The 25,025-nt window shown below is 38.3% G+C and overlaps 3 protein-coding genes across 7 annotated transcripts; 1 reads left to right on the forward strand and 2 right to left on the reverse strand.

Moving 5' to 3' along the window:
* Positions 1–1,666: 1,666 nt before the first annotated feature.
* pabpc4 (poly(A) binding protein, cytoplasmic 4 (inducible form)) lies at positions 1,667–15,442 on the reverse strand. 4 transcript variants are annotated; one of them, XM_077239565.1, is made up of 15 exons: positions 15,146–15,397; positions 14,791–15,059; positions 10,002–10,195; positions 9,588–9,703; positions 9,103–9,242; positions 8,926–9,020; positions 8,702–8,839; positions 8,501–8,596; positions 6,790–7,059; positions 5,962–6,154; positions 4,617–4,750; positions 3,640–3,730; positions 3,300–3,430; positions 2,172–2,273; positions 1,667–2,048 (listed from the first exon to the last, which is right to left on the reverse strand). In XM_077239565.1, exons 2-14 carry the CDS (start codon positions 14,984–14,986, stop codon positions 2,175–2,177), a joined length of 1,893 nt encoding a protein of 630 aa, XP_077095680.1. In that variant the 5' UTR covers positions 14,987–15,059; positions 15,146–15,397; the 3' UTR covers positions 1,667–2,048; positions 2,172–2,174. The 4 variants fall into 4 exon arrangements, with proteins under 4 accessions (XP_077095680.1, XP_077095678.1, XP_077095679.1 ...); XM_077239563.1 differs by having other exon boundaries at positions 5,947–6,154; positions 15,146–15,379; XM_077239564.1 differs by having other exon boundaries at positions 14,791–15,442.
* A 676-nt stretch (positions 15,443–16,118) lies between these two features.
* On the reverse strand, positions 16,119–19,334 carry zpcx (zona pellucida protein C). Its single transcript, XM_077239566.1, has 6 exons — positions 18,357–19,334; positions 18,111–18,282; positions 17,937–18,033; positions 17,776–17,861; positions 17,603–17,685; positions 16,119–17,112 (listed from the first exon to the last, which is right to left on the reverse strand). Exons 1-6 carry the CDS (start codon positions 18,640–18,642, stop codon positions 16,154–16,156), a joined length of 1,683 nt encoding a protein of 560 aa, XP_077095681.1. The 5' UTR covers positions 18,643–19,334; the 3' UTR covers positions 16,119–16,153.
* Positions 19,335–19,353: 19 nt separating this feature from the next.
* On the forward strand, positions 19,354–23,174 carry tmem54a (transmembrane protein 54a). 2 transcript variants are annotated; one of them, XM_077239567.1, is made up of 6 exons: positions 19,354–19,457; positions 20,476–20,672; positions 20,886–20,945; positions 21,094–21,285; positions 22,373–22,507; positions 22,746–23,174. In XM_077239567.1, the coding sequence occupies exons 1-6, from the start codon at positions 19,406–19,408 to the stop codon at positions 22,854–22,856; spliced, it is 747 nt and encodes a 248-aa protein (XP_077095682.1). In that variant the 5' UTR covers positions 19,354–19,405; the 3' UTR covers positions 22,857–23,174. The 2 variants fall into 2 exon arrangements, with proteins under 2 accessions (XP_077095682.1, XP_077095683.1); XM_077239568.1 differs by having other exon boundaries at positions 19,373–19,539.
* Positions 23,175–25,025: the final 1,851 nt, after the last annotated feature.

Genomic DNA, 25,025 nt, shown 5'->3' on the forward strand with positions numbered 1-25,025 from the left:
TAAGGAGATTTTACGACCTCCGAGGAATGTGGCCACATACTCAAGAGAGAGAGACTATGAAACAGAAACCTCTTTAAAATAGACTTTGCTGCATTAATCATAGACTAACTGATCTATAAATGAACATGCATAAAACTGTGAAAGAAACAGTGTAAATGGTTTACTGTCTCGTGTACTATTAGGTATATATTATGGTATGTATCCTGGTATACAACCAACTAACGATCAATGTAACCTCACCTGTATCATGCCTCCTACCTAATTAATGCTCATTTAATGACTCACACTTTGATGTACATCACCTTCTTCTAGAATAGAGTGTGGATGTGTTATAGCTATCTGAACATTAATGAAGGTATAATCATGCTAGGGACAAAGATCCGTAAATCAACTAAGAGCCACTTTCCCTCTCAGACATGTCACCTTTCTGATTGGTCGAGTTCAACCCTTAGGGGAGGATCTTCTCCAGGCCTTATTAGAGACAGTCCACATGTGACCTCCCTCTCTTAGTTCTTTCATCCAGCCGGAACACTGTTCTGGTGATACTGGGTTGCCCCCTCCCCCTCCACGGGGGCCCCAGGGCCTAGCAGGCCTCGATTCCAACCCGATATGGGCACAGGCAGGAGAGAGATGACTCTCTCACAAAGAACCAAGGACAATCTCAAGAGTTTTGGAACAAAGACTCCAACCAACAACGACTCCAATCACCCATCCTTCTGACTTCCTCACTTCTCCTGGGTGCTCGGCGTGGCCTCAACAGAGTCCCAGGCCTTGCCCAAACCAGCCATGCGTTCCTGGAGAAAGAGAACGCTCAACCAACTTCCACTTGACGCTGCCGGAACCATCAACGACTTCAATTTTCAACAACTTCAAGAATTGTTCCCATTACAAATGCAAGTATTCAATTCAATGAAATGTGAAAATGAAATTCTGATGGTTCTTCTCATAGACCCTCTTCCGGTTTCCAATTTCATCCTATCACTAACCTATTTATGTATTCATTTGTGTATGTTGTTTAGTTTATTTATATTCATATAAATATCTATATTGAGTTAATAAAACTTGTACATAATATGTATTTGGTTCTGTTTTGTTTGCAATACAAGTCACTTTACGATCACGGTTTTTGCTACTGGCTCAAAGTACTGTACAGGCGAAGAAATAATTATTCTTCGGTGGCCATGGAAGATACCCTTTTCTAAGAATAAATTAATAATCAAAAGAGTTCGTTGGAAGAACTGATTAATTGATTGTAATATTAATTCAGCCACATAAAGTTAATCCAATTAACTGACCCAAATATTTATAATTAATAATAACAAGATATTATTGATTATTAATATTTCCAAAAAGCTGAGTTCCTTACAGCATTAATTGACTATTGATAGACCCATTAAATATTGTAGCTTTGTGTATATCATTTTACAGTAGTTTGACAGACATCAACTTTCAGAAGGAGGCAAACTGGAGTTAAATGGTTTTGGTCATGTAAGTAGTCCCAGGTAAAGGTGAAATGGAATGTTTATTTACATTTCTGTCACTATTGGGTCCACGAGCAGAACATTTAACCTCTAAAGGTCCTACCGCAAGTCATTTTGGATAAAAAAGTGTCTGTAACTTGGCCTTTGTCATTGCTAAGTAAATAAAAATGAAGAACACAACATAGTAAATTTTAAATAGTCATCCCTTTATTTAGAGTGCCACACCACTCGGGTTATTGTCATGGGACAAGTGAGGTCCAATCAAAGCAGCAAACACACATCTCACAGAAGAACCAAGCTTCCACTTCCTCATAGAAAAAGTCAGTTCTGGCCACAATACAGAGGCTCTTCCCTCACAGAATTGACTTTTTATTTTATTAACTTTAGGTGATAAAAATCATCACAGAGGTAAGAAATATTAACCCTGCAATAAAATGATTTTCTTTATGTTAAAGTATTATTTTGTATTTTTCTTTTTTTTTCACATTTTCTTTTTTTGTGTTCCTATTGGTTGCCACCAGACGACACCAGACAGTGATGATCTCTCTTCAGTCTTTCAGCTTCACCCTACAGAAAACAATTTCAAATTAAAACAATTTAGTTTTTCAGAATAATTTTAAACAAACACAGAAATAGCCTGGTCATTATAAGCACAGTAATTATAATACTACTGGTAATAATAAAAGTTACTCGTCAGGATGTTGCGGCTGCAGTCGCAGCAGTGACTCCCACTTTCTGTGTGGCGTCTTTCTTGGCCTGATGAGCCTGAAGAACTGCAACAGCCTCCTCCACCTGACAGCACAAACAAATCATCAGTCCTGCAACGGTCCATTTTAACCACAGAGATTTATTGCTCTCATAATTCACCCAAAAATGAAATTCCTTCATCATTTACTCACCCTCATATTGTGCCAAACGCATAAAACTTTCGTACATCCTCGGAACACAGATGAAGATATTTTTAATGAAATCTTGAGAGATTTCTGTTCCTCCATTGACATTGACAGTCTACGCAACGGACACTTTGACGCTTTAAAAAGTTAATAAAGAGATTGTAAAACTAATCCATATGAATCAAGCGGTTTAGTCCACATTTTCTGAAGAGACACGATCGATTTTTATATGTACAGATTGAATGTAGGCTTTCATTCACATATAAAAATTCATAGTCACACATAATTTGTGGTAAACGGAAGCTCAAGCAGGTTCACTTGACGTGCAAGAACCAATGAGGTTCATTCTAATGTTATGCAGCACGTTTGAGCTTTAGCTAGAACCAATGAGGTTCATTCTCGTGTTACGCAGCACATTTGAGCTTCTGCAAGAACCAATGAGATGGTTCGGATGAGCGTCTGTTTAGGTTCGCTGATTAATGTTTATATGTGAATTTACCACATAAAATTGCCTAAATTCAATTTGTTCATCAAATAAAGCGATTGTGTCTCTTCAGAAAATTTAATTCATTCAATTCATATGATTTAGTTTTATGAACTCTTTATGTACTTTTTGAAGCGTCAAAGTGGTAGATGCGTAGACTGTCAATGGAGGGACAAAAATTTCAGATTTCATTAAATATATCTTAATTTGTGTTTCGAGGATGTGTTCCTTTAACTGATAAAATGCCATAATTATACATAGATTACATATCTAGTCTGTGCTAGGCAAGGCATACATCTTAATAAATGAATGCATATTATGTCTCTGGTTCAGTCAATATGCTTTGCATTGTTAAAAGCTTGTGACTTTTCCCATTATTGCACATAACAGCAGAGCTAGTGTCGGTTGCTGGAGGCTTTTATCATAGTTAACAATTGTCACCTTGGAGCGCAGAGACTCGTGGGACTCCAGCATGTGGAGCAGCTCAGAGTTGTCGATCTCAAGCAGCATTCCTGTGATCTTCCCGGCTAGACTGGGGTGCATTGCCTGGATGAGAGGGAACAATCGCTCACCTAAAGGGGAAAAAAGAACAGGCACACGCAAGACAGACAATAAACAGTTTGAGATGGTTACAGGGAAGAGTAAAATAAGCAAGTAATTAATACTAATACTAATTAATACTAATACCAAAAATACTCATTAGGCATGCCCAAAAACGTCCTTGATAGTTTAAAGATATGTTTAAAAAAGGCTGAACGTGCTTACAGCCTCCTCATCTCACCAAGCATCTGTTTCTGTTCCTGAGGAGGGGCGGCAGCTAACATGGAGGCAGTGAGAGGCTCCTGACCCTGCACATGAACGGCTGGCTGTGCCTGACCAAGACAATAAACCACTAAATATTATTGTGTTTGTCGAAGCCAATAATAATTTTCACGTTCTGGCCAATAACTGACAAATGGCCAGTATTCAAATTCATACAATTCTGTATAAACAAATTAAAAATAAAATCAATCATTCAAAAATGCAACAATTTTAAATGAATCAGGCATTACATTATAAAGTACATTAAGAAAAAAAATATATTTTGAGATTTGCTAAATATAACATTTAACAGTATTTTTAAAGATTAATAACTTTAAGTGGATGATGGCATAGGTAGTCTTAATAAAAAAATAGGACAATTACATTTTGACAGACATACAGTATATATATTATAGATATATAAGATATATATCCAATACCAAGTTACCAACTGATACTGCTAATGGCTAGCTGTGCATTAAACCATTTTAATGCACAACATGGAGGCAAAGAATTGCCCGATGCAAAGAGTGGATTATCCCACTTATACCATGCTCATTTGCCAGCACTGACAACTTAAAGCTGTTATGGATGTTTGCAGCACAATATTTGTAGGGTTACATTTACAGTTATTTTTGTCAGTTATGGCTCGTTAGATCTAGCATTCTGCCCACTTTGAATCAGACACAGAGATAAAGTAGTAAGATTGCATATATTTGAATGAATGAACTGTAGCATTCATTTGAATTAATTATCGAGGGAGAGAGAGAGAGAGAGAGAGAGAGATTCGTACCTGCGTCTGTTCATATTAACAATGAAGCTGTGAGTTTAATTACTTAAAAATAGCGATGTATCCCCCTCCTTGCTGAGAAATATAATGTAGCGATTCAGTAGCGAAGCTCTTTTATTACTAAGTCTAAGGTGTAGTTTTTATGTACATCTATCAGCATATATTACCTGTTGCAGTGTAATGGGCTGCACTACCTGAGGCTGAGTGTTTCGTATGGTGGTGGCGTACTTGTATGGGGGCATGGCACGTGGGGTCGTCACCCCCATGGCAGGGCGAGGACCCATTGGTTGGCCAGTGCCTCCTAGTGGGAAATAGGAAGGGGGCAAGTGGGAAGAGGAAAGGAGTATTAAAGGGATAGTTCACCCAAAAATGAAAATTCTCTCAGTATTTACACACCCTCATGTTGTTCCAACCCCGTAAAACCTTCGTTCAACTTCAGAACACGAATTAAGATATTTTTGATGAAATCTGAGAGCTGGATCACTCCTCCATACTAGTCCATAGGCTTCTTTAGGGATTGAAACTTGCCGGCCTCGAAAAGTTATTAAAGACATCGTTAAAATAGTCCAAGTGACTACAGTGGCTCAATCTTAAGTTTATCAAGCGACGAGAATACTTTTTGTGCGCAAAAAACAAACAAAAATAACGACTTTATTTCAACTATTCATTTCCTTCTCTTTGGGCCTCGAGTCAGTTAACCTAGTGTGATTCCGTAGAGCTACGTCACACGTAGGCTCACTATTGGCCGACGCTGGTCATGTGTGTGATGTGTGTGACGTACAACAACAGAAGCGTACGCTGTTAAACTGGTGAACGGACTCGAGGCCCAGAGAGAAGGAAATGAATAGTTGAAATAAAGTCGTTATTTTTGTTTGTTTTTTGCGCACAAAAAGTATTCTCGTCGCTTGATAAACTTAAGATTGAGCCACTGTAGTCACTTGGACTATTTTAACGATGTCTTTAATAACTTTTCGAGGCCGGCAAGTTCAATCCCTGAAGAAGCCTATGGACTAGTATGGAGTGATCCATCTCTCAGATTTAATCAAAAATATCTTAATTCGTGTTCCGAAGATGAACGAAGGTTTTACGGGGTTGGAACAACATGAGGGTGAGTAAATACTGACAGAATTTTCATTTTTGGGTGAACTATCCCTTTAGAGCTATGATCAGGAAAGAATGAACACCAAACACACTTGTAATCATCACTGTTATTCAAGGGAACATAATGATAAGTTAAATATTAACTGAAACCAATAGATATATAATACATTTTTATTATTATTATTATTATTATTATTATTATTATTATTATTATGAAACAATAAAATAAACTAAAACCTGAATTATAATCTCTGACACCTTCAACCTACTATGCAACTCTTTAAAAAAATTTAATCTGAGATGATACAGAGAAACTTTTCAGGCCTCTAGGTCTGTAAAACAGGTCAAAGTTTGTCATAATAGGTCATCACATCATTAGTGGGTGGGTTTTCTCACCCACTCTCTGTGCACCTGTGGGGATCCCGCGTGGGCCGGATGCATTGGGTGCCAGGTGGCGAATGTTGGCACGGGGCCCTGGCTGGCGCAAGGAGCCGGGCATGCCCTGGAAGCCACCTTGACCTCTGCCACCCTGCTGCTGCCAGCGAGGGTTCGGACGAATCTGGGTCAGCTGGTTTGGTGCGTAGTATGTTGTTCTGTTCTGGGCCTGTGAAGCATGATATAATTCATTTGATGCATTTGAAAAAATCGATATAATTAATCAGAGAGATTATTAATCCTTTAATGGTACATTTTACAACTTTAGAGCCCTTGTAAATGTATTAATTTATTATCTGTATATGTATTATATACTATGGAGAATTATACTATAATACTATATTATATATATAATAAGTCAATTTCGGACACATAAGAAAATAGTTTGATTTGGTGAATCATAATTATAACCTATATGTTGAAATTATGAGAAGAAATTCAAAATTTTGATATGCTTACTCATAGTTATGACATAAAAAGTCAAAATTATGACAAAAAGTATGTAAAATTTATTTTTTGTCATAATTATTACTTTTCTTGTCATAATTTTGACGTTTTATTTCATCATTGTTTATTTACAAAAAAAATCAAGTTTTTGTAAATTACAATTTTGACATAGAAGTCTTAATTATGACTTTTTTTCTTATTTGACGGAAATTGGCATTCTATAATAAACAGTGAGGTTGTGTAAAAATGTGTCTTAAAACTTTATTTTTCTGTATTTTCATGAATTTTTTCCAGGTGTAAATGGAATTTAAATCCCAGATTTTAATGTTGTCTCAGACTTTTTTTTAGCTCACCCACCTGAGGCACAGCTGGCATGAAGTAACCACCAGCAGGTTGGAACTGGTTGATGATGGCGTTGGCGGGCATGGCTCTCATGCCAGCGATGCGCTGCATGTACTGGTTGGTCAGATGAGCTTTGCGTTCTTCTTTACGTTGGGCCAGGGCCACGTACAGGGGTTTGGAGCCCACAATACGACCATTCATCTCTGTCACGGCCTTTGTGGCCTCCTCAGGTGAGGAGAAACACACAAAGCCAAAACCTTTGGACCTGCCGTCCTCCAACATCACCTACAGCAAGATGTACATTGTATAAGATCTCACCTCCAACAGAGAACAGTTTAAACCAAAAATATATATCTCATAAAGCAGAATACTACATAATTATACCCCTCTCAAGCGTTTAAGTGTCTAAAATGTAAATATAAAATAGGTACTTTAACGCATTGTTTGCGATCATGTAATAGACTGCAAATATATTAGTTTTTGGTGCTGGGTGAAATGGAAAAATTCAATGATTTCAGTAGGATTTTGACCCAGTCCTACTGGTTTGGGTATAACTAATGGACACATTGCTACATCATTAATATTTATAATATTCTATCCTTTGCTGCCAGAAAAAAAATATTTACTGAATTGAATCAGTGATAAATCTCTGTCACTTAAATGTTGGCATAAGATTATTTCTATTAGTTGATTCCAGTTGATTGAGTTTCTTACATAAAAAAACAGGCCAGTTTTATAAGGTCTGGACCTTATATCTGGACTGATTGGAATTCATCTTCGTCTATTATATTAGAAGGAATATTGTAATTCTATGGACATTGAATAATTTTTGTCCTCTTCTTCGTCTTTTTGGAATTAAATTTTTTTTTAGTTTATTATTATGTAGTCCTTTCTAATACACAAATCTGAGCTATATGTGTGTTTCTTTTGTTTGGTGGTTCCTTGTTATATTTGTATTATGATTAAAATTTAACAAACATAACTAGATTAAAAAAAGAATACTGCATAACTTGACCAAATGTAGAGTCTTTGTCTCTTTAACTCAAATTTATTTAAACTTTTGTACCATCTGTTCATGTGGTACCTTCTAAAAATAAACAAATATGACAAACAAAAATGAAAATAATGAAAATGTGCCACCTAGATGTCGATTTCCGATTTTTTTGTAAGTGTGACCAACCGATACTGATTTTTGCAGATTCCGATTTTCTTTCGAAGAACTATAATTGACATTTCTTCAATTATAAATTTTATATTCATAGTAAAAATACTACTAAAATAAGAACAAAGAAACAAATTTAAAACAACAGCACAAATAAATGCCATAGAATAAAGAGAAATGTGAAATAAAGTTTTAAGTTTTTCAGGTGGGTATACAATATATTTAGGTACGAAATACTACAGAAATTAGTAAATTAAAAAATAAAATAACATTAGATAGTCTTCGTTGTAAAAATTAGATACAGATCAATGCTTACAATTAGTTACAAAACGAGCGCAGAGAGGGATTCTCTTTGTCTTTTGTTCTTTGATTAACATGACAGACAGCAGCAGGTTTATTGGGCTGCTGTCACTTTAAAAGCTACTGCACGGATCCAATATACTGTTGGCAGTTGACGTTATTGCCTGTGCCGCTGACAACAAAACGGATCATGCGGAAAATCATCCGATTCTGGTCCCTGGCCGGTTGACCCGTGCATCTCTAAGAAATAGACTTTTGACCCACCTTGGTACTGGTAATGGAGCCGAAAGGAGAGAACTCTTTACGAAGTTTCTCATCATCGATGGTGTCATCAAGATTCTTTATATACAAGTTTACACCCTGTAAACACAAATATATCAAAATGAATTGATCAAAATTTTAAGCTTTTTCTTAACTAAACACACAAGCGCACACACAAAGACAAAAACACAGCAATTCATTTACCTGATATCTGCTGATTCTTTCCTGTTTGAGCTGTTCAAACTTCCTCTTGAGTTCTGCTTGTCTCTCCATCTTTTTCTGTGCTCGGCCAACAAACACTGTCTTGCCGTTAAGCTCCGTACCGTTCATCTCTTCCACAGCCTGAAACGGAAATACCATCACCATCAATCACCTTCAGCTTCAGCTGATTGGCATTATCAGCAAATCATGATACAAATTCACTGTACCTTGTTAGCATCTTCATGCATCTCGTAGCTAACAAACCCAAATCCACGAGATTTCCCTGTGGGGTCAGTCATGACCTTCACACTCAGTGTTTTACCTGCAGGTAGAAACAAAATCTTCAGAGAAAAATTCTAGACCACAAGGCTACCATCACAGCCCCTTTATATGCTCAAACTCACCGTATTTATCAAAGAGCTCCTTCAGTCTCTCATCATCCATGTCGTCGCCGAAGTTCTTGATGTAAACATTGGTGAACTCTTTTGCTTTGGCACCCATCTCTGCCTCCCTCTCCTTCCTGGACTTGAAACGGCCCACAAACCTACAAGTAACAATGGAGACAGAAATGTGACTGATACAGCAATGCAATACAATCTCAGACCGACAGCTGCAGACCAACCACAGACAAGAAATAGCTACAGCAGGGACACATCTGACTTTAAATTTAAGCACTAAATCTAACTGTATGTGCAAAAAAATGTTTTGAAAATATCTTCTTTTGTGTTCCACAGAAATAAGAAAGTCACTCAGTTTTGGATCAACATAAAGTTTAGTAAATGATTCTGATCCTTTGACTCTACTGTAATTGACAACTATATGTCGTCCTGGTCAATCTACAAACAAATGACCATCCTTCCTGTCACATGACTCATGCTCAGACACTCACACCTTGCGGTCGTTCAGCAGCATGCCGTTCATCTTCTCGATGGCACGGTCGGCTGCGTCCTGAGTTTCAAAATGCACAAAGGCGTAGCCCTTAGATCCGTTCTCGTCGCACACCACCTGTTAAACAGACATGGGATGAGACAACCTCAAGAATCAGATTACAGTCTTTTCTTATACAGCTGATCTACACAGCTTCTAAATGGGTATAGCTACAGTAACATCTTCAGCTAGTCAGCTTAAGATCCTTTTTATCTAAACTAGCTATACCTCGTAAGCCTGGTAGGGAATGTTTTATATCCACAACCAAAACAATGTTCTTCCATGCATGCAGTTTTGTTTATAAGAAGGCCAAAAGTTTTACCTTTAATGTATCAATTATTTTTTCCAGCTTTCAAAAATATAAGTCACTCCTCACCTTGCAGGACAGGATGTTTCCGAAAGCAGAGAAGGTATCATACAGAGCCTTGTTGTCAATGGACTTGTCCAGATTTTTGATGAAGACGTTTCCAACCCCGGATTTCCTAAGTGATGGATCTCTTTGTGACCACATGATTCTGATTGGCTTTCCTTTGACCACATCGAAATTCATTGTGTCTAAAGCTCTCTCCGCTGAAACCAAAAAAACATGAGACATAAGACATCTCTGGTCTCTACCTTAGCACTTAAATTACTAACAATTACTAGAGGATTAAGACATGTATTTACCAGCATAAGTCTCTGAATTGGTACATGTTGAGAAACTCAAACATATTAACCACTTCAAACTATAACTATACTTTAATCTAATAATTGCAGGACTGTTGAGGTGCTACTGCCCAGATATTTTAGGATGATAAGATGTTCATTTTTTAGTATAAGAATTTCCTTATTTTATCACATTGACTCAATGAGGTTACTAAATGTATATTCAAATGTTATGATGAACTATATTATGCCTTTCTCCACTGTCGTTCTAAGTTGTTTAAAGCGTTTGTAAGGATGCTGATTAGAAGGCGAACAGTAACGTCTAACATTAGCAAAACATTATTAGCTGTTTAATAACGTAGTCAAGCCAAAGGCTACTCATATTAATTGTTATGTTATTGTAGAGAGTATACAGTTGCATAAAATGCATTACCATTCTGATAGATCGACTTGTACACAAGCCTGTATAACTAATTCTTCCATTTCTGCTTCTGAATCAGTTTCTGGTTCAAACATATATGGATGAATTAAATCAGTATTTCAACTTGCCATTGTGCAGCGTTTACTACAGTAAAGTTGACCAAGTGGATCTCTGTGCTGGTGTGAGTGATTGAGTGGAGGCAGGGCTAATTTGCATATTTATGGCTCCGCATATACTAATGAAGCAAAGGTATAGAGTTACATTCTAGCTATTTTAAGGCATAAATAAAATTTCACAGGAAAAAAATGTTTAAATATGTAATTTTGGTGATCAAAGATGAGTTTTAAGGGATAAAATGATTGATTACATGGGGACTTTAAGCTAAATGTATTTAATTATTGGTGTGGACTGATGGCACAATTACAGGTACATATATTTATCTGTTTGAATAGTTTTTCCACTCATCTGCCATATTTATAACCAACAGCAGGGCAAAGTATTGGTGGTGGATACCCATCCCAGGTCTACGAAAACATTTTTACCGATTTTTAACATTGAATGAGGCATTTATATAGCACTTTTCATATGTACTACTGTATACCCAAAGCACTTTACAATCATGTCGGGGTTTCTCTTCAACCACCACCAGTGTGCAGCATCCACTTGGATGATGCGACGGCAGCCACATTACAACGGCGCCAGGGTGCTCACCACACACCAGATATAGGTGGAGAGAGAAGGTGGAAACATTCATTGGCATTTATTTATATTTAATCCACAATGTGGACTAAATAAAAATATACAAGTCACGACTGAAACATGATTGTCAGGTTTAAGGTTTGTCAGTTTCTAATCAAATTGATGGCAAATGAAACTGTGAGGGACCTGCCACCTATTGTAATGCATTATGATCTGTTTCTCTCTCTCTTTCTGTTCCTCATAGCCCTCCCCCCGACATATACACACACTAAGCACTAAAAATGTCTGGTGAACAAAATGGAGCAGCCTTGTGTCTGCTGCACTCAGCAGTTTGCGGTGTAATTGTATTGAACATGGAAGAGAGAGAGAGAGAGAGAGAGAGAGAGAGAGAGAGAGAGAGAGAGAGAGAGAGAGAGAGAGAGAGAGAGAGAGAGAGAGAGAGAGAGAGAGAGCAAATAACAACTTTCAACCAACACAGGACAGAACACACAAATGTACAAACCAAATGACACACAAACCAATGTAGCGATTTCTGGTCTTGAGTAAAACTTTGTTATATTTTATGAGGATTTAGAATTATTAGTTAGGATGCACACACATTTACAGCATATTGTTGTCAAAGTAATAGTTGTAAGCTTTCATCATTGTATAAAACAGAATAAGCAAAAAGATGGTGTGGCTGTCCCATAAAATTGCCAGTCTACTTGTTTCTTCAAAGTACCCCTCAGAAAAGACAGGCACGGTGAAGGCAGACCTCACGGGCTCTATATTTAGCAGTTTTGGGTCCTTTGAGCAATGTGCTGGCAGGCAGCATGTGTTCAAGGCTCTGTGTCCATTGATGGGGCTGAGACACTGGAATGTGTGTGGCTGAAGCTTACCAGTGCCGGCAACTGTTTACAAATGCAGCTGTTACATGCTGAATACCGAACCATGTGCTTGAGCATATTTGCCAAGCATTTGTATGTTGCAATGTACTATTGCACTGAAACACTGTGCAAAAACATGCGCAATACAATCTCAAGTCCTGAATTCTAGATATGCATCCTGCAGTGATCACAAACCGTTTTTTGTCTCTTATATGTAAACATGTTGTTTACAATCAGTTGCCATTCTGAGTTTCTAAATGGAGGTGAGTGAGTTCAACTCTGAACTTTTAACCTTTCTGCTGTGAAAAAAGAGGACAGAATCAAGCATTTAATAGCACAGACAACAGATATTTCAGATCCATGAAAACTACCAATCTGTTAAATAAATTACATTTTAAAATATAATAAAATACAATACAGGTTTTTTAAACTGTAATAATATTTCACAGTATTAGTGTTTTTACTGAATTTTTTAACAAATAAATGCTGCCTTGGAGAGCATAAGAGACTTCTTTCAAAAACCTTACAAAAAACGTACCGACCCCAAACTTTTGAACGGTAATGTACATTTATTCATTATGTATTGCATAGTTTGACCTGACTGATCAAACAAATGTTTTACCCAGAACACTATTAACTCAGAAAGGAAAGGAAAAAAAACATATTTAGTATGTTACTTAAAAGTTGTAAAACTGTGCAGGTTAGTTGAAATGTAGGAAGGACAGGACAAAAATGAACAGAAATGTCCAGTTAATACTTATTCTTATCTTCTTTGAATCATTAGATTCTGAAATAAAGCTGAAGGTGCTCCACAATGGTATTATCCCCTCCTGACACTTTAAATAGCACAAATAGGTCATGCCAGGTTGCAAAATGTGGGCTAACACACACACACACACACACACTAGCACCGTTCCCCTAGTGTTTGTCAGAGAACTAAAAAATGGAGGTATCCTAATGTTCAGGTTTGCTTCTGTGTAGAATGTCTCATATCAAGTTTTATGGTAGATTTAGGCCACTTTGACCTGTTGACTTTGGATGTGGGTCAACCAGTACATTCAATTCTATTCTAGTTCTTAATTCCGATTATAGGCTATAATTAAGCCACAATTTTGCCATTATTTTAAGGAAGAATTTGAACAGAATGTTTTTCTCTGGAACTTGATGTGTTCCAGGAATGGACAAGACTAGGCAAGCTAAGTGATGATATTAAATCAGTACAAGGGAAATGATACAGCCTGTAGCTCTATTTAATATTTGCTCCTTTAACAGCAATTGAGTTTATTTGTATGGTGCTTTTCACAACGCATAATGTGAGTGCCTTACAAATCCCAGAGTGAGCAAACCAAGTGTGATTATGGCAACAAAATATTCCTTGGATACTGGTTAATTTCAGCAACATCTTAACATCTGTTTTATGTTACTATAGGCTACTGATGAATAAAACTGGAGTAGATTACATTCGGCAGATGCTTTTAGTTTTATCCAAAGCGACTTACATCGCATTGAAGGTATACATTTATTGGTTCATGCATTTCATGGGAATCAAAGCTATGACCTTGGCATTGCTAGCGCCATGCTCTGCTGTTTGATCTACAGAAAATGTTGAGTCATTATTACTGTATATTTGGATACTAGTAACTAAGAAATAATTGCTAGTTTTTTAACTTTTACATAAAATACTAGAACTATAGTCTTAAAATTATATTAGTCTATAAATATTATAACTGAGAAATAATTGCTAGTATTTTGCTTTTACTCTTAAATAGTACTAGAGAGTACAATACTAGATAATACTAGTAACATAAAATTGGAATAGATAGTTGTAACTATTGGCATAGTTACTAGTAACTAAGAAAAAGTACTAGTATCTTATGGATAGTTAAACTGGAATATGTATCAGCAACAACTGGAATATATTTGCTACTTGTCAGAAAGTATTAGCTGATTTCTGAATCCCCATAGATTTCAAAGGCGAAATTATTACTAATAATAACAATGAAATAGGTTCTTGTCACTTTATGGTGACTAGTATGAACACGTATTATCTGAACACGTTATATAAGTGACAGATTGAATGGATTCAAGACCATTTTGAAAACAGAAATCAAACTAAATCTAGTGTGAATTACTTAATAATAATAATAAAAAGATGGCATACTAGTTCGTTTAAAGGAAAATGTTAAAGCAGCTTGCCATAATGTGGCTGGACATGGGCTAATCCGGTGTGACAGTGCATTCACTAAACCCTGACTTTCACACAATAGGCCATATTAGGAGAATAAAGAGACCTCTTTAATTTGTTAAAGATGGTTATAGCAGGTAAGAACAGCGTGCTGTGGGTATCTCAGAAATACATGTGACAGCAGCACACAGGAGATCGAGACAGCTCGCGCGCACACGCGCTACATATCACCTCCAGTGTCCCTACATTTACGCACGAAACATGTCACATTATTCCCGTTACTCTGACAGCTCTGTTCATCACGTTTAATGTCACCCAGGACGACAGGGCGCCGTCTTTCATATCTTACCGTCCGCAGGCTGCTGGAAGTTGACGTAGGCATAGCCCAGCGAGCGCCGCGTGATCATATCCCGACACACGCGGATGGACAGCACCGGGCCGGCCGGACTGAATTTCTCATACAGCATAGCCTCCGTGATATCAGGGTGCAGGTCGCCCACATAGAGAGAAGCCATCGGATAACTCCCCGCGGTCGCTGCGTTCATATCTCGGTGTCGTTCAAGCCTTTGAGCTCGTGTGTTTTGTCTAGTGCTGAAATGACAGTGCGTAAAGAGTGTCCTAGAACCAGAGGGACAAATTAGTCTATTAAACTTTTACGCTACTCTCCAGATAAACGATAGCTAAACGATGTCGGTCTCACTGACAGCTACAGCATATGGAGTCCGGTCGCGAGGAACTGGCTTCAGAAATCGTCTGGGTAGTTGGAGACCTTGTCTTTTAAAAAACAAAAAAAGTTTGCCCTTTTAAAAAAAAAAAAATTTTAAGTATTTTTTGAGGTTTTCGGTATTTTTTATTTTTTATGTTTCTTTTTTTTCTTTTTTAAAGGTACTGAAGAACAGTGAGTTATACACTCACTGTGTGGTGGCCGGGGAAAGAGGGTGCGTGGGAAACGCACGGGCACTTTATAGCTCGAGCGGAGGAAATAGCAGCCAGGGTCGTACTCTGGATAACAGAAAAAACACGCGCACCGAGCATGCGGTGTAACATGACAGTACATTCAACGAGGAACATCCAACAGCGACATCTTGGTGCAGCAGTCTACAGCACTAGGTTTCTTTTACATGAACATGGGTCAGCCTCAAAATACTGACAACCATTCATTGAATCATAAAGACGTATAAAAAAATAACACACATAAATGGCATAATTCTCTGACCTGATATTTTATGATAAACTTCACCATATTTGCAAATCAGAACAAGAAAACCAAGTTTACCAGGTAGACTGTCTACTATGACACAGTTTATGTACTGTAAAGAATGTGATTAATAAGTCATAACATGTTTTTACATTAACTCAAAGAAATTTGCAGCTTTAAAAATTTTTTTACACAAGATTCAAACCATGCAAGTCAGTTTAATAACTTAAGTTGACATGACTTCACCTTAAGTACAGTTCAACTTGGCTGTATAAGGCACCAGTTTTTTCAGTGAGGTTCACCCATGTGATAAACAATTTGAAGTCATTTCCCCCTACCAAGTTGAATGTAAAAGGCTAAATAAAGGTGCCCTGAATTCCAGGTATTTATTAAATGACAAAGGAAAAATTGAGGGAAAAAAAGTTTTATTCGTTGAAATTTCAGTAAATACATTGGAATCATTTCACACAAAGGCAAAACACAGGTAACTGATGGATCTTAAAAAAAAAACAAATCAGTCCATTGACCTCAGTCGATCTAATAGGGCTGAAACTAGACCTTTAATTTCAGAGTTCTCCACCTGCTCATCTTGTCTTTTCTCACCGTCCCGCTCTAATTGCGGAGTCTTGTCCCATTTTCTCATGCTGGGCCTTTTCTGTTCTTCATAATTGAGAGAACTGGATCCATCTGCAGCTTGCTTCAGACTGAGTTTAGAGTAGAGAACTGGCTCCAATAATTTGGCACCTTTAGAGCTTTTAAAGACCATCTCAGCCTGTCTGAAAACAACTTCACCCTTATCCGCAGAACTCTCAGAGAGCTTATCTGGTGTAGGGTTGACCAGTGATTTGTCATTAGAAGGAAAGTCAAATTCAGATTCAAGATTCAGTTCAGGCTGCACTAGGTGACGTACTTCAGTCACAACAGGTTTTCCCCGAAACTTATGCAAGTGGGCAACGTCTTTAAGATGCCACATGCCCGATCGGTCCTCTGCAACATCATGCAAATCCACAGCTTCTACTTCAGCTTTTCCTTCATCCACAGCAACTGTCCGACTCATCTCAACAGTGCTTTCATCTGGTTTCAGCCTTCTAAAGGGTTCGTCACTTTGAAGGGTTACATCAACAGCATGGTTTTCTGGATAACCATTTCCCACTTGCACCACTGGTGGAAACTCAATCTCCATGATGTCTGGTAGCCACATTGATAAATCCCCTCCCTGTCCCTGGCTGATTATAACCAAACCTCCTTCAAACCTAGGCTGAACAGGCCAGGGGGAGACATTGCCAATGTTTTGCATTGAGCTCCCGGAGAAAGAGGCACCTGCCATGATCAAGCTTTTATCAGACAAGTTTCTGGCTTTAGGGCTGGACTTTGTAGCGCTGTATTCTGACAGTGATGAGGCCTGTGGTGCAGATGGCTGATCCTTAATAATTAGGGGTCCGGTGCTTACTACTGCACTCAGGTCTAGAGAATCTGTAACAGAGACAGTGGAGGTTCATTTCTAAGCAAAATATACAGGGCTCAAAAGTATATATTTTTTTCAGTTGGTCCAGCAGCTCTAATACTTGGTGAACGAACAGTTACATTTGCTAGAAATATTGGGAACACTATAAAATAAGGTTCTTTGGTCACATGAACCAGTATTTTAGGAGTTGCATTTTCACATTGATGCACTGTGAGCCAATTGGAGCAGAATGCTGGAAACAAAACACTAATTGATAGTTAATTTTAGCTAATGCATTAAACAAAATGAGACCTTTTAAAGCTTCAAAGAAATATTTATGTTCTTTTCACAATGCATTTCTTTTTTAGTAAGAGATCAACGAAATGTAACATTTAACCAAAATGGCAAGCGATAGTTTACTAGCCTGCAACTCTCAGTAGGCCATCCTTAATCTTGAGCCTGGACATGGGTACTTTTTTGTTCATTTGAGTTCCAGCTCGTGTCACTATATACACCAACCTGGAAGTTCTGCATGCTCCAAGCCTCTGCACCTTTTCCCACAACAATCACATATGGAGGTTTGGCCACCCAGGTCAACCCATCTGAAAACAACAAGAGTTTCTCTTTTTCTAAAGTTCCAAAAGCCTATTAGGACAAAGACCAAATAAGAGCAAGATCGGATTCAAACTTGCCTTGATTTGAGCTTGTTGTAATTGCAGAATTTAGTGACCGAGGTCAGACCCATATCCGAAAGATAGACTCTGCAGTGAAGATAAATCTAAAGCAAACAGAAGAGCATTACAGATCAAGCCTTCTCAGTTTGTAATAATCCTAACTGGGAATGAACACTCACCTCAGAAGACTTTAAACTGGACGTTCGAACAACCAAATTGACTACATCACTACGTCGCAACACAAACTTCACCAAAGACTCTTTGGAGGCCACACAGCTGGGAAACATAAAAATGAAGGCTAATTATTTCAGGGATTAAGTGTAGAGAAAACAGCATTTGTTGGGTTGATCTACCCTTTGTTAATGATAAGAGCGACTTCAGGTTTCTCAGCAGGGTTTGGAGAGGAGGAAGTATGGCAGGACTGGACGTAAAGCTGTTGACCAGGGGCAGGTGAGGCAGACACCTGTAGATACAACTGCTCCCCTTTGTGGAACACGTTAGTATCTGCTGGATCACTCCAAGATGCTAAAGCAAAACAAATATTAGATAGTAAGACACTAACTACACTTAATAGGATTAAGAGCATTTTAATAACATACAGTTCATGATCCTTAATGAAAAGCCATTTCTTCTCTCCAGTAGACCCAGTATATCATATGGCATTGGGAAACCAGATGCAAACCCATCAAAATTGTGAGGCTGAGGAATTCCATTCAAGAAGAGTCCATCTTCAGAAATGCCAGGAAAGTCAGAAACATGCCAGACATCATTTACCATTCCCGGCGAGTACGCTGAAATGCGGCCATTAAAATCATTCCCGTTAGATGTAACTGGCAGCGCTAGACACGCTATAGCGCAACAGAAGACGACAAAAAACGCCGCCATCTCAATCCTTCAGTTTTGATCTGAGAGAGAACCAGTACAGAGTAATTGACTTTCACTTTTTCCTTGCTTTCACTTTCCTTGCCTTCCTTTTTCTGCCTTCCTTTAAATTGAAGCTGAGAGGAGGTTTACAATGTGCAGGTTAATACATTATGAGAGTCAGCTTATCAAGTCCAGGTGTTCAGGTTTACCTCATCAACTCATCAATGCTGACTAGGCCTACTGATTGGGCTTCTTTATTTTTCTTTCAGATTCATTAAATCTTTTGTTTATTTGATTTTTTTATAAACTAGACAGCATTTTCAGAAGTAAATACCAATTTTGTCAGTCAAAAATTAAAACTATTGTTGTCATTGTTTTAAAAAAGGCTAATAGAAACCCAGAAAGATTATTACATAGGCCTATATATTTTATATGGCAAATTCTGATTCACGGCTAAATTAACAGCAACATTTCAAACTTTGTTTCGTAAAAAGTGTGTTTGAAAGAATAATAAAAAAACATTTTTGGGAAAAAAAATAATGTCAACAATCTAATGACATCACAGTGCTTCCCTTGGCCTTGGAGACGCTAGTATAAACTCCATGTAGATGCACCTTTAAAGTTGGTTCGCAACCTGCCATAAAACCAAGAAGAAGAAGAAGAAGAAGAAGAAGAAGAAGAAGAAGAAGAAGAAGAAGAAGAAGAAGAAGAAGAACTCCATATAGGTTACAGCGACACCTGCAGGGCGGCCAGGATCAGGTGAGTGCGCGGAGAAGGAGTGGCCATGCACGCACACGCAGGTGAACGGGAAGAAGGAACACAGCCTGAGAGGCACGGTAAGAGGAGAAGATCCTTGAACATGTTAAACCTTTAATTATGACTTCGCCTGAAAGAAGGACTTAAAGATGGTGAATTCGGGTGAGTTGGAAAGCATTTACATAAGTAAAGTGTTAATTTTATTTAAATGGGGTGGGAGTATGAACATACTCGCGAACGTGATCTCGGGTGTGGTCATGTTTATCTTGATAATAGATCAACACAGCGCTCTCTCGCTGAATGCTACGAGTTTAGTAATGGCCGGCATTTCAACTAATGATGCCTTCAACATAAAGGGTTTAATGTTTATTTCGGACCTGATGTCTTTTTATAGATTTATGGCGTGGAAGATTTGATATCCGCTATGAATGTGTTATATGCAACCTTTGTGATGTGATGTTTATTTTAATTTTTTTAATGAAAGTTTTGTGTTATTATAAATGCACTTAACAGAAAATGAAAATTCCGTCTTCATTTAGGCTACTCACCCTTAGCAACGTCCTTCCAAACTAGTAGGACTTTGTCCTAGGACTTCTGTGGAGCACAATAAAAAATAGCCAATAATTTCCATTCAATAACAGTTAATATTAACTGAAAATTTGGAGCAAAAGCAAAAACACCATAGACGTAATCCATTCATGTCCACACAAGTCAAGTCTTCTGAAGTCTGAAAAACAGACATTTATGCTGAGTTACTCACTCAAATCACAGTCTATGCGAACTCCAAAACCAGTCCAAACTCTTTCGATTTCCAGTCATATTGCAAGTACAGCTCCTCTTCTTGAAAAAAAGCCTAAAATTTAACTCAGGAAACCACTTGTCAATAACATATTTTATTCAGCAGTAAAATCTGATAATCGTAATACATTGCTTGTTTGTAAACATTGAAAAGTGTAGTCTCAAGTTCATCTGGATTCCATGGTGCACAAAGTTCCTTGACATTTAAATTAAATGATGATTTGTTGTCTGGTCCTTTATCATCAATGTCCTGCTGTTTCTGTGTTTATGGTTCCTTGATATTGTGTGTGTTTGCTGTAGGTCTTTGTTGTGGCAGTCTGAAGGATGATAAGATCCTGATGAAGATGGGTTTGGGACTGGTGCTGGTTGGTCATGTAAACTTCTTGTTGGGGGCACTGGTACACGGAGCTGTGCTCCGACACATTAAGGTGTTCACTTCGAACCGGAAACTCGTCTACCCCATCTCCAATGTCATTGCTCTTGTGGCAGGACTCATGGTATGTCTGTCCTCAAAACTGTAATGTATTGCTTGCTTATTCTCTCCAGATTTCTGTTATGGATTTTAGATTTTGTTTGTGATCATTATCCAGTTGCCAGTGATGTGTTAGATGAGGCATAACCAGGTGTGTTTGTTGAAACTTTAAACTAACCCCTTGCACTGAATGAATCCACACTGTAATTCATACATCTGACCATGTTATAACCTGCAGGCAATCATTGGTGGAATTTCAGCTATTGTTCTCTCAAAGAACAAGAAAAACCAGCTGCTGGTGAGTACACATACCCACACGTAATACTGTCCTTTTTGTAATGATCACATTTGTTATTTGTGTTTTTGCTACATGAGGTTTATTTGCTGCCACTTAATAGTGTATTCATGTATTATTTATTTCTGAACACATGCTATCTTTGTTGCAGAGTTGGTTTCTACTAGTTACGAGTGTCCTGGCTATTCTTTTGGGTGCCGCCTCTGCAGTGGGAATCAGTGTTGCTACAGTGAGGGTCATACATTTGGATGGGGAGAATCTGTTTGCCAACTGCAACCAGTCTGCCATCATTAGTTTGTACAGCATCACAAATCAATGCCCCTTTGACCCCACACGCATCTATGTAAGTCAATTTATGTGCAGTATGATGAGTCCTTGTGTAATCGAATGCAAATGACTGATGAGTCTCATAAATGCCTTTTTTTAAGAGTTCTTTTTGTTTAGTGTGCAACAGTTTTGGTGACTTAAATGCATCTCAAGCCACTAAAGCAAAGTAAATATATTATAAAACTCAAGTACGATCAGATTTTATCCTGAATTTGATCTTATGTTAAAAGTGAGGAACAAAGGCATAAAGGTAAAAACAAATGTGCAAATGTTCTAATGTGTACGTCAACTTAAGTGCATGTGTACAAACTTTTTGCTCTCATATACCATTATTAAAATATTACAACATCGTTAATTAAAATAATGAAAATAACTTGTTTATTAAAATATATGGGAAGCACAATAGTATTTACACCATTAAAAAAAGGTTTTAAGCCAGTTCTTTATATCTTTTACTGTAGTGAGTCTATAGGAAATGTCAGTTTACATTACCAAACATTCCTTTTACCATTAATTCGAGTGAGATTTTTGTATGCACAAGGAGTCTGTCAACAGCCTGTGCTCCACATGGATATCTGATCTCTATGTCATCAAGTCTGTCTGTGATTACATGAAGAAACCGAAAAAACTGAGACAGTCTAAATCTAGAAGAACTGTGGCATCGTCTCCAAGACACTTGAAGAAACTTGCCTCCGCTTCACGTCGGGGTCCTCATCACCCTGTTGGGGGTTTATTCTTAGATAACAATCGGCTGGATGTACATCATCCCTTACATATGCTCACATTTAGGATGATTCTATGCACGACTTTATAAATAAGGCCTCAGGTTTCAGCATGGAATTTTAAAATTGAAAAAAAAAATATTCTCAGCTCTAAATATTTGGCTAAAATAGCTCTTTCGTTTATTTATTATTATTTAAAAAATCAAGTTATCACAAATGCATAGAAATGTCATGCAAAAGTCATGGAAATTCATTGGTAAAATGATGTTGGAACCCATTGGGACATAATGTGAAATAAGCAAGTGAAAGGATATGCTAAATAAAAGAAATGAAGACAATATATATATTAAAACAATATTTAAAATATATTTCTCTCTCCAGGGTACTACATTAATCCTGTGGTTTCCATTGATTCTGATGTCAGTAGTGGAGGTTGTGTTCTCCTGCCGCTGTTTCTTGGCCTGCACGTCATTCCTCCGGATGCGCTGCCCGTGGAGAAGAACTGTCACTAAAAGGGTAAATAGAACTATATGCGCTTTTCTGAAGGAAAAGCTTATAATACCTGCAAAGCTGCATAAAAGTAGTGTTAAAGGTTGACTTGCGTTTAAATTGAGTGCAGTCAAGACTAATCAGAATTCGATATGAAATCATTTTGGGTTACAGATTGTTTTAAGAGCAATTATGCATGCCAGCTCCACATTAAACTTGATAAACCTTTATGTTCTTTGAATGCAATGTAAATGTTGGGGTTTAGGTGTGTGTCCAGCTGCCAGAAGAAACCACACTGCCACCAGGAGATGATCCAAATGGGGAGGAGCCAGCAGAACAACATGACCTACTTGCTGTGGAGACTAGTGAACTGTAATTCAAAAGTGAACAATACATGCTTTTCAAAACCGCTGCATGACAGTGAACCAAGAAATACCAACTGCCAATGCACATAAAACATAAAAGTGTGCTGCTCACTGAAGGTGCTCCGGCATCTAATGAAGCACTAATGATAAGTGATATTCTTCAGTCTTAAAGGGTCAGACTGCGTGACCAAGTACTATTGTAAAGTGCATGTTTTATATATTACCCTCATGAACATGTTTGATGTGTGTGTTTAATGTTACATTTTCTGCACTGATGGGTTTCCTTGTTACATTTATATTAAAAAAAGACTTTTCTATTCGAAACTGAATTACTTGGACACAGTCCCTATATTTTTTGGAAAATATGTATAAAACTATTTTAGGTAACACTTTATTTTACATTCTGTTGACTATAAGTAACTTTGCAACTACATGTCATCTAACTCTCATTAGAGCAGGGTTGTCAAACTCAGTTCCTGGAGGGCCACAACCCTGCAGAGTTTAGCTTCAACCCTAATTAAACACACCTGATCCAGCTAATCAAGGTCTTCAGGATTACTAGAAACTTCCAGGCAGGTGTTTTTGGAGCTGGTTGGAAATAAACTCTGCAGGACAGTGGCCCTCCAGGAACTGAGATTGACACCCCTGCATTAGAGTATTAGTGGATTATTTGCTTCATATCTGCAAACTCTTTATTGTGATGGTCCTCCAACAGATACTCTACTGACTAGAAGTAGCTTTGCAACTACATGTCAACTTATTCTAACCCTAACCTACTCTAATGAGAGTTAGTAGACATGAAGGTAAAATGTTACTTCTAGACAACAGAATGTGTTAAAGGGACCATCAAAATAAAGTGAAACCCTATTTTATATTATAAAACTAAACTACTATATATTTATATATTTTTTTTAAATCGTGCTCGGTTATTAACGTAACCTCGGTTCTCTCTAGAGAGGGAACGAGTACTGCGTAATATCTTACGCTATGGGGAAAACCTCTTTTCCACGAGATATTGAAGCCAAAAATTATCCTTAATTTTGAATTAATGTAAAACGCTGTGCAGCAGCATGCAGACATAGGCAAGACGGCTTGCGCGCCTATTGGCTGCCCTGCGGCAATAGCAGCAGCTATCGAGAGTGGCCCTGCGTGACACATATCCAATGGGGGCATTTCGCACCCACTTCGTCACGTCCCGCCAGAAAGGGCGTGGGCTCATCCTATAAATATAGCTCGATTAGGCTGGTACACTGGTTTTCATCGCCGAAGCGAACCAGAGCTGTGTATGCACGGCAAGATACGCAGTACTCGTTCCTTCTCTAGAGAGAACCGAGGTTACGACAGTAACCTTTCACACAGACAGGGTGAACGTGTTCAGCCTGAACTGGGCAATAGTACAGGTTATTCACTACCCTTGGAGCTGTTTTATCGCTCAGTGAGCGATGCACAAGCAAAACTCAGCATCTGGGCCGGCACAGCGGGGCAGATAGCACTGAATTCTATACTGACAGAAGCTTGGCTTGTAAGGCGGGAACCTCTAGGTTATAAAACCTTATAAATGTAGACGGCGAGGCCCAGCTCGCGGCCGTACAGATATCTTGCAGGGTAACCCCACTATACCACACCCACGACGAGGCCACGCCTCTCGTGGAGTGCGCTCTGACACCCAAAGGACACTGCAGGCCGTTAGAAGTGTAAGCCAGTGCTATAACGTCGACGATCCATCTGGATAGGCTCTGTTTTGATGGGGCCAGTCCCTTGGAGCGTCCGCCAAACAAAACGAAGAGCTGCTCGGTCTGTCTGAAGACAGACGGGCGGGACACATAAGCTCTCAGTGCCCTGACAGGGCAAAGGAGACTCGCATCCTCCTCCTCATCATGAACCGAGAGTGCGCACAGGGAAATAACCTGGGCCCTGAACGGTGTGTTGAGGGATTTGGGCACGTACCCGTGCCTTGGTTTGAGTATGACTTTTGAGTCATTAGCCCCAAACTCCATACATGACGCGCATACTGAAAGCGCTTGTAAGTCCCCTATGCGCTTCACTGAAGCGAGAGCCAAAAGAAACACCGTTTTGAACAGACAGATTTGCTTCATGTCTGACAAATGGATTGGCTCGAACAGGGCACCTTTCATGGCTTCCAAAACCGTAGAAAGGTCCCACACTGGGACTGAAGGAGG

Source organism: Siphateles boraxobius, unplaced genomic scaffold (genome assembly GCF_051911475.1).
Source record: "Siphateles boraxobius isolate OS27281-9 unplaced genomic scaffold, OSU_SipBor_1 22, whole genome shotgun sequence".
NCBI lineage: Eukaryota > Metazoa > Chordata > Actinopteri > Cypriniformes > Leuciscidae > Siphateles > Siphateles boraxobius.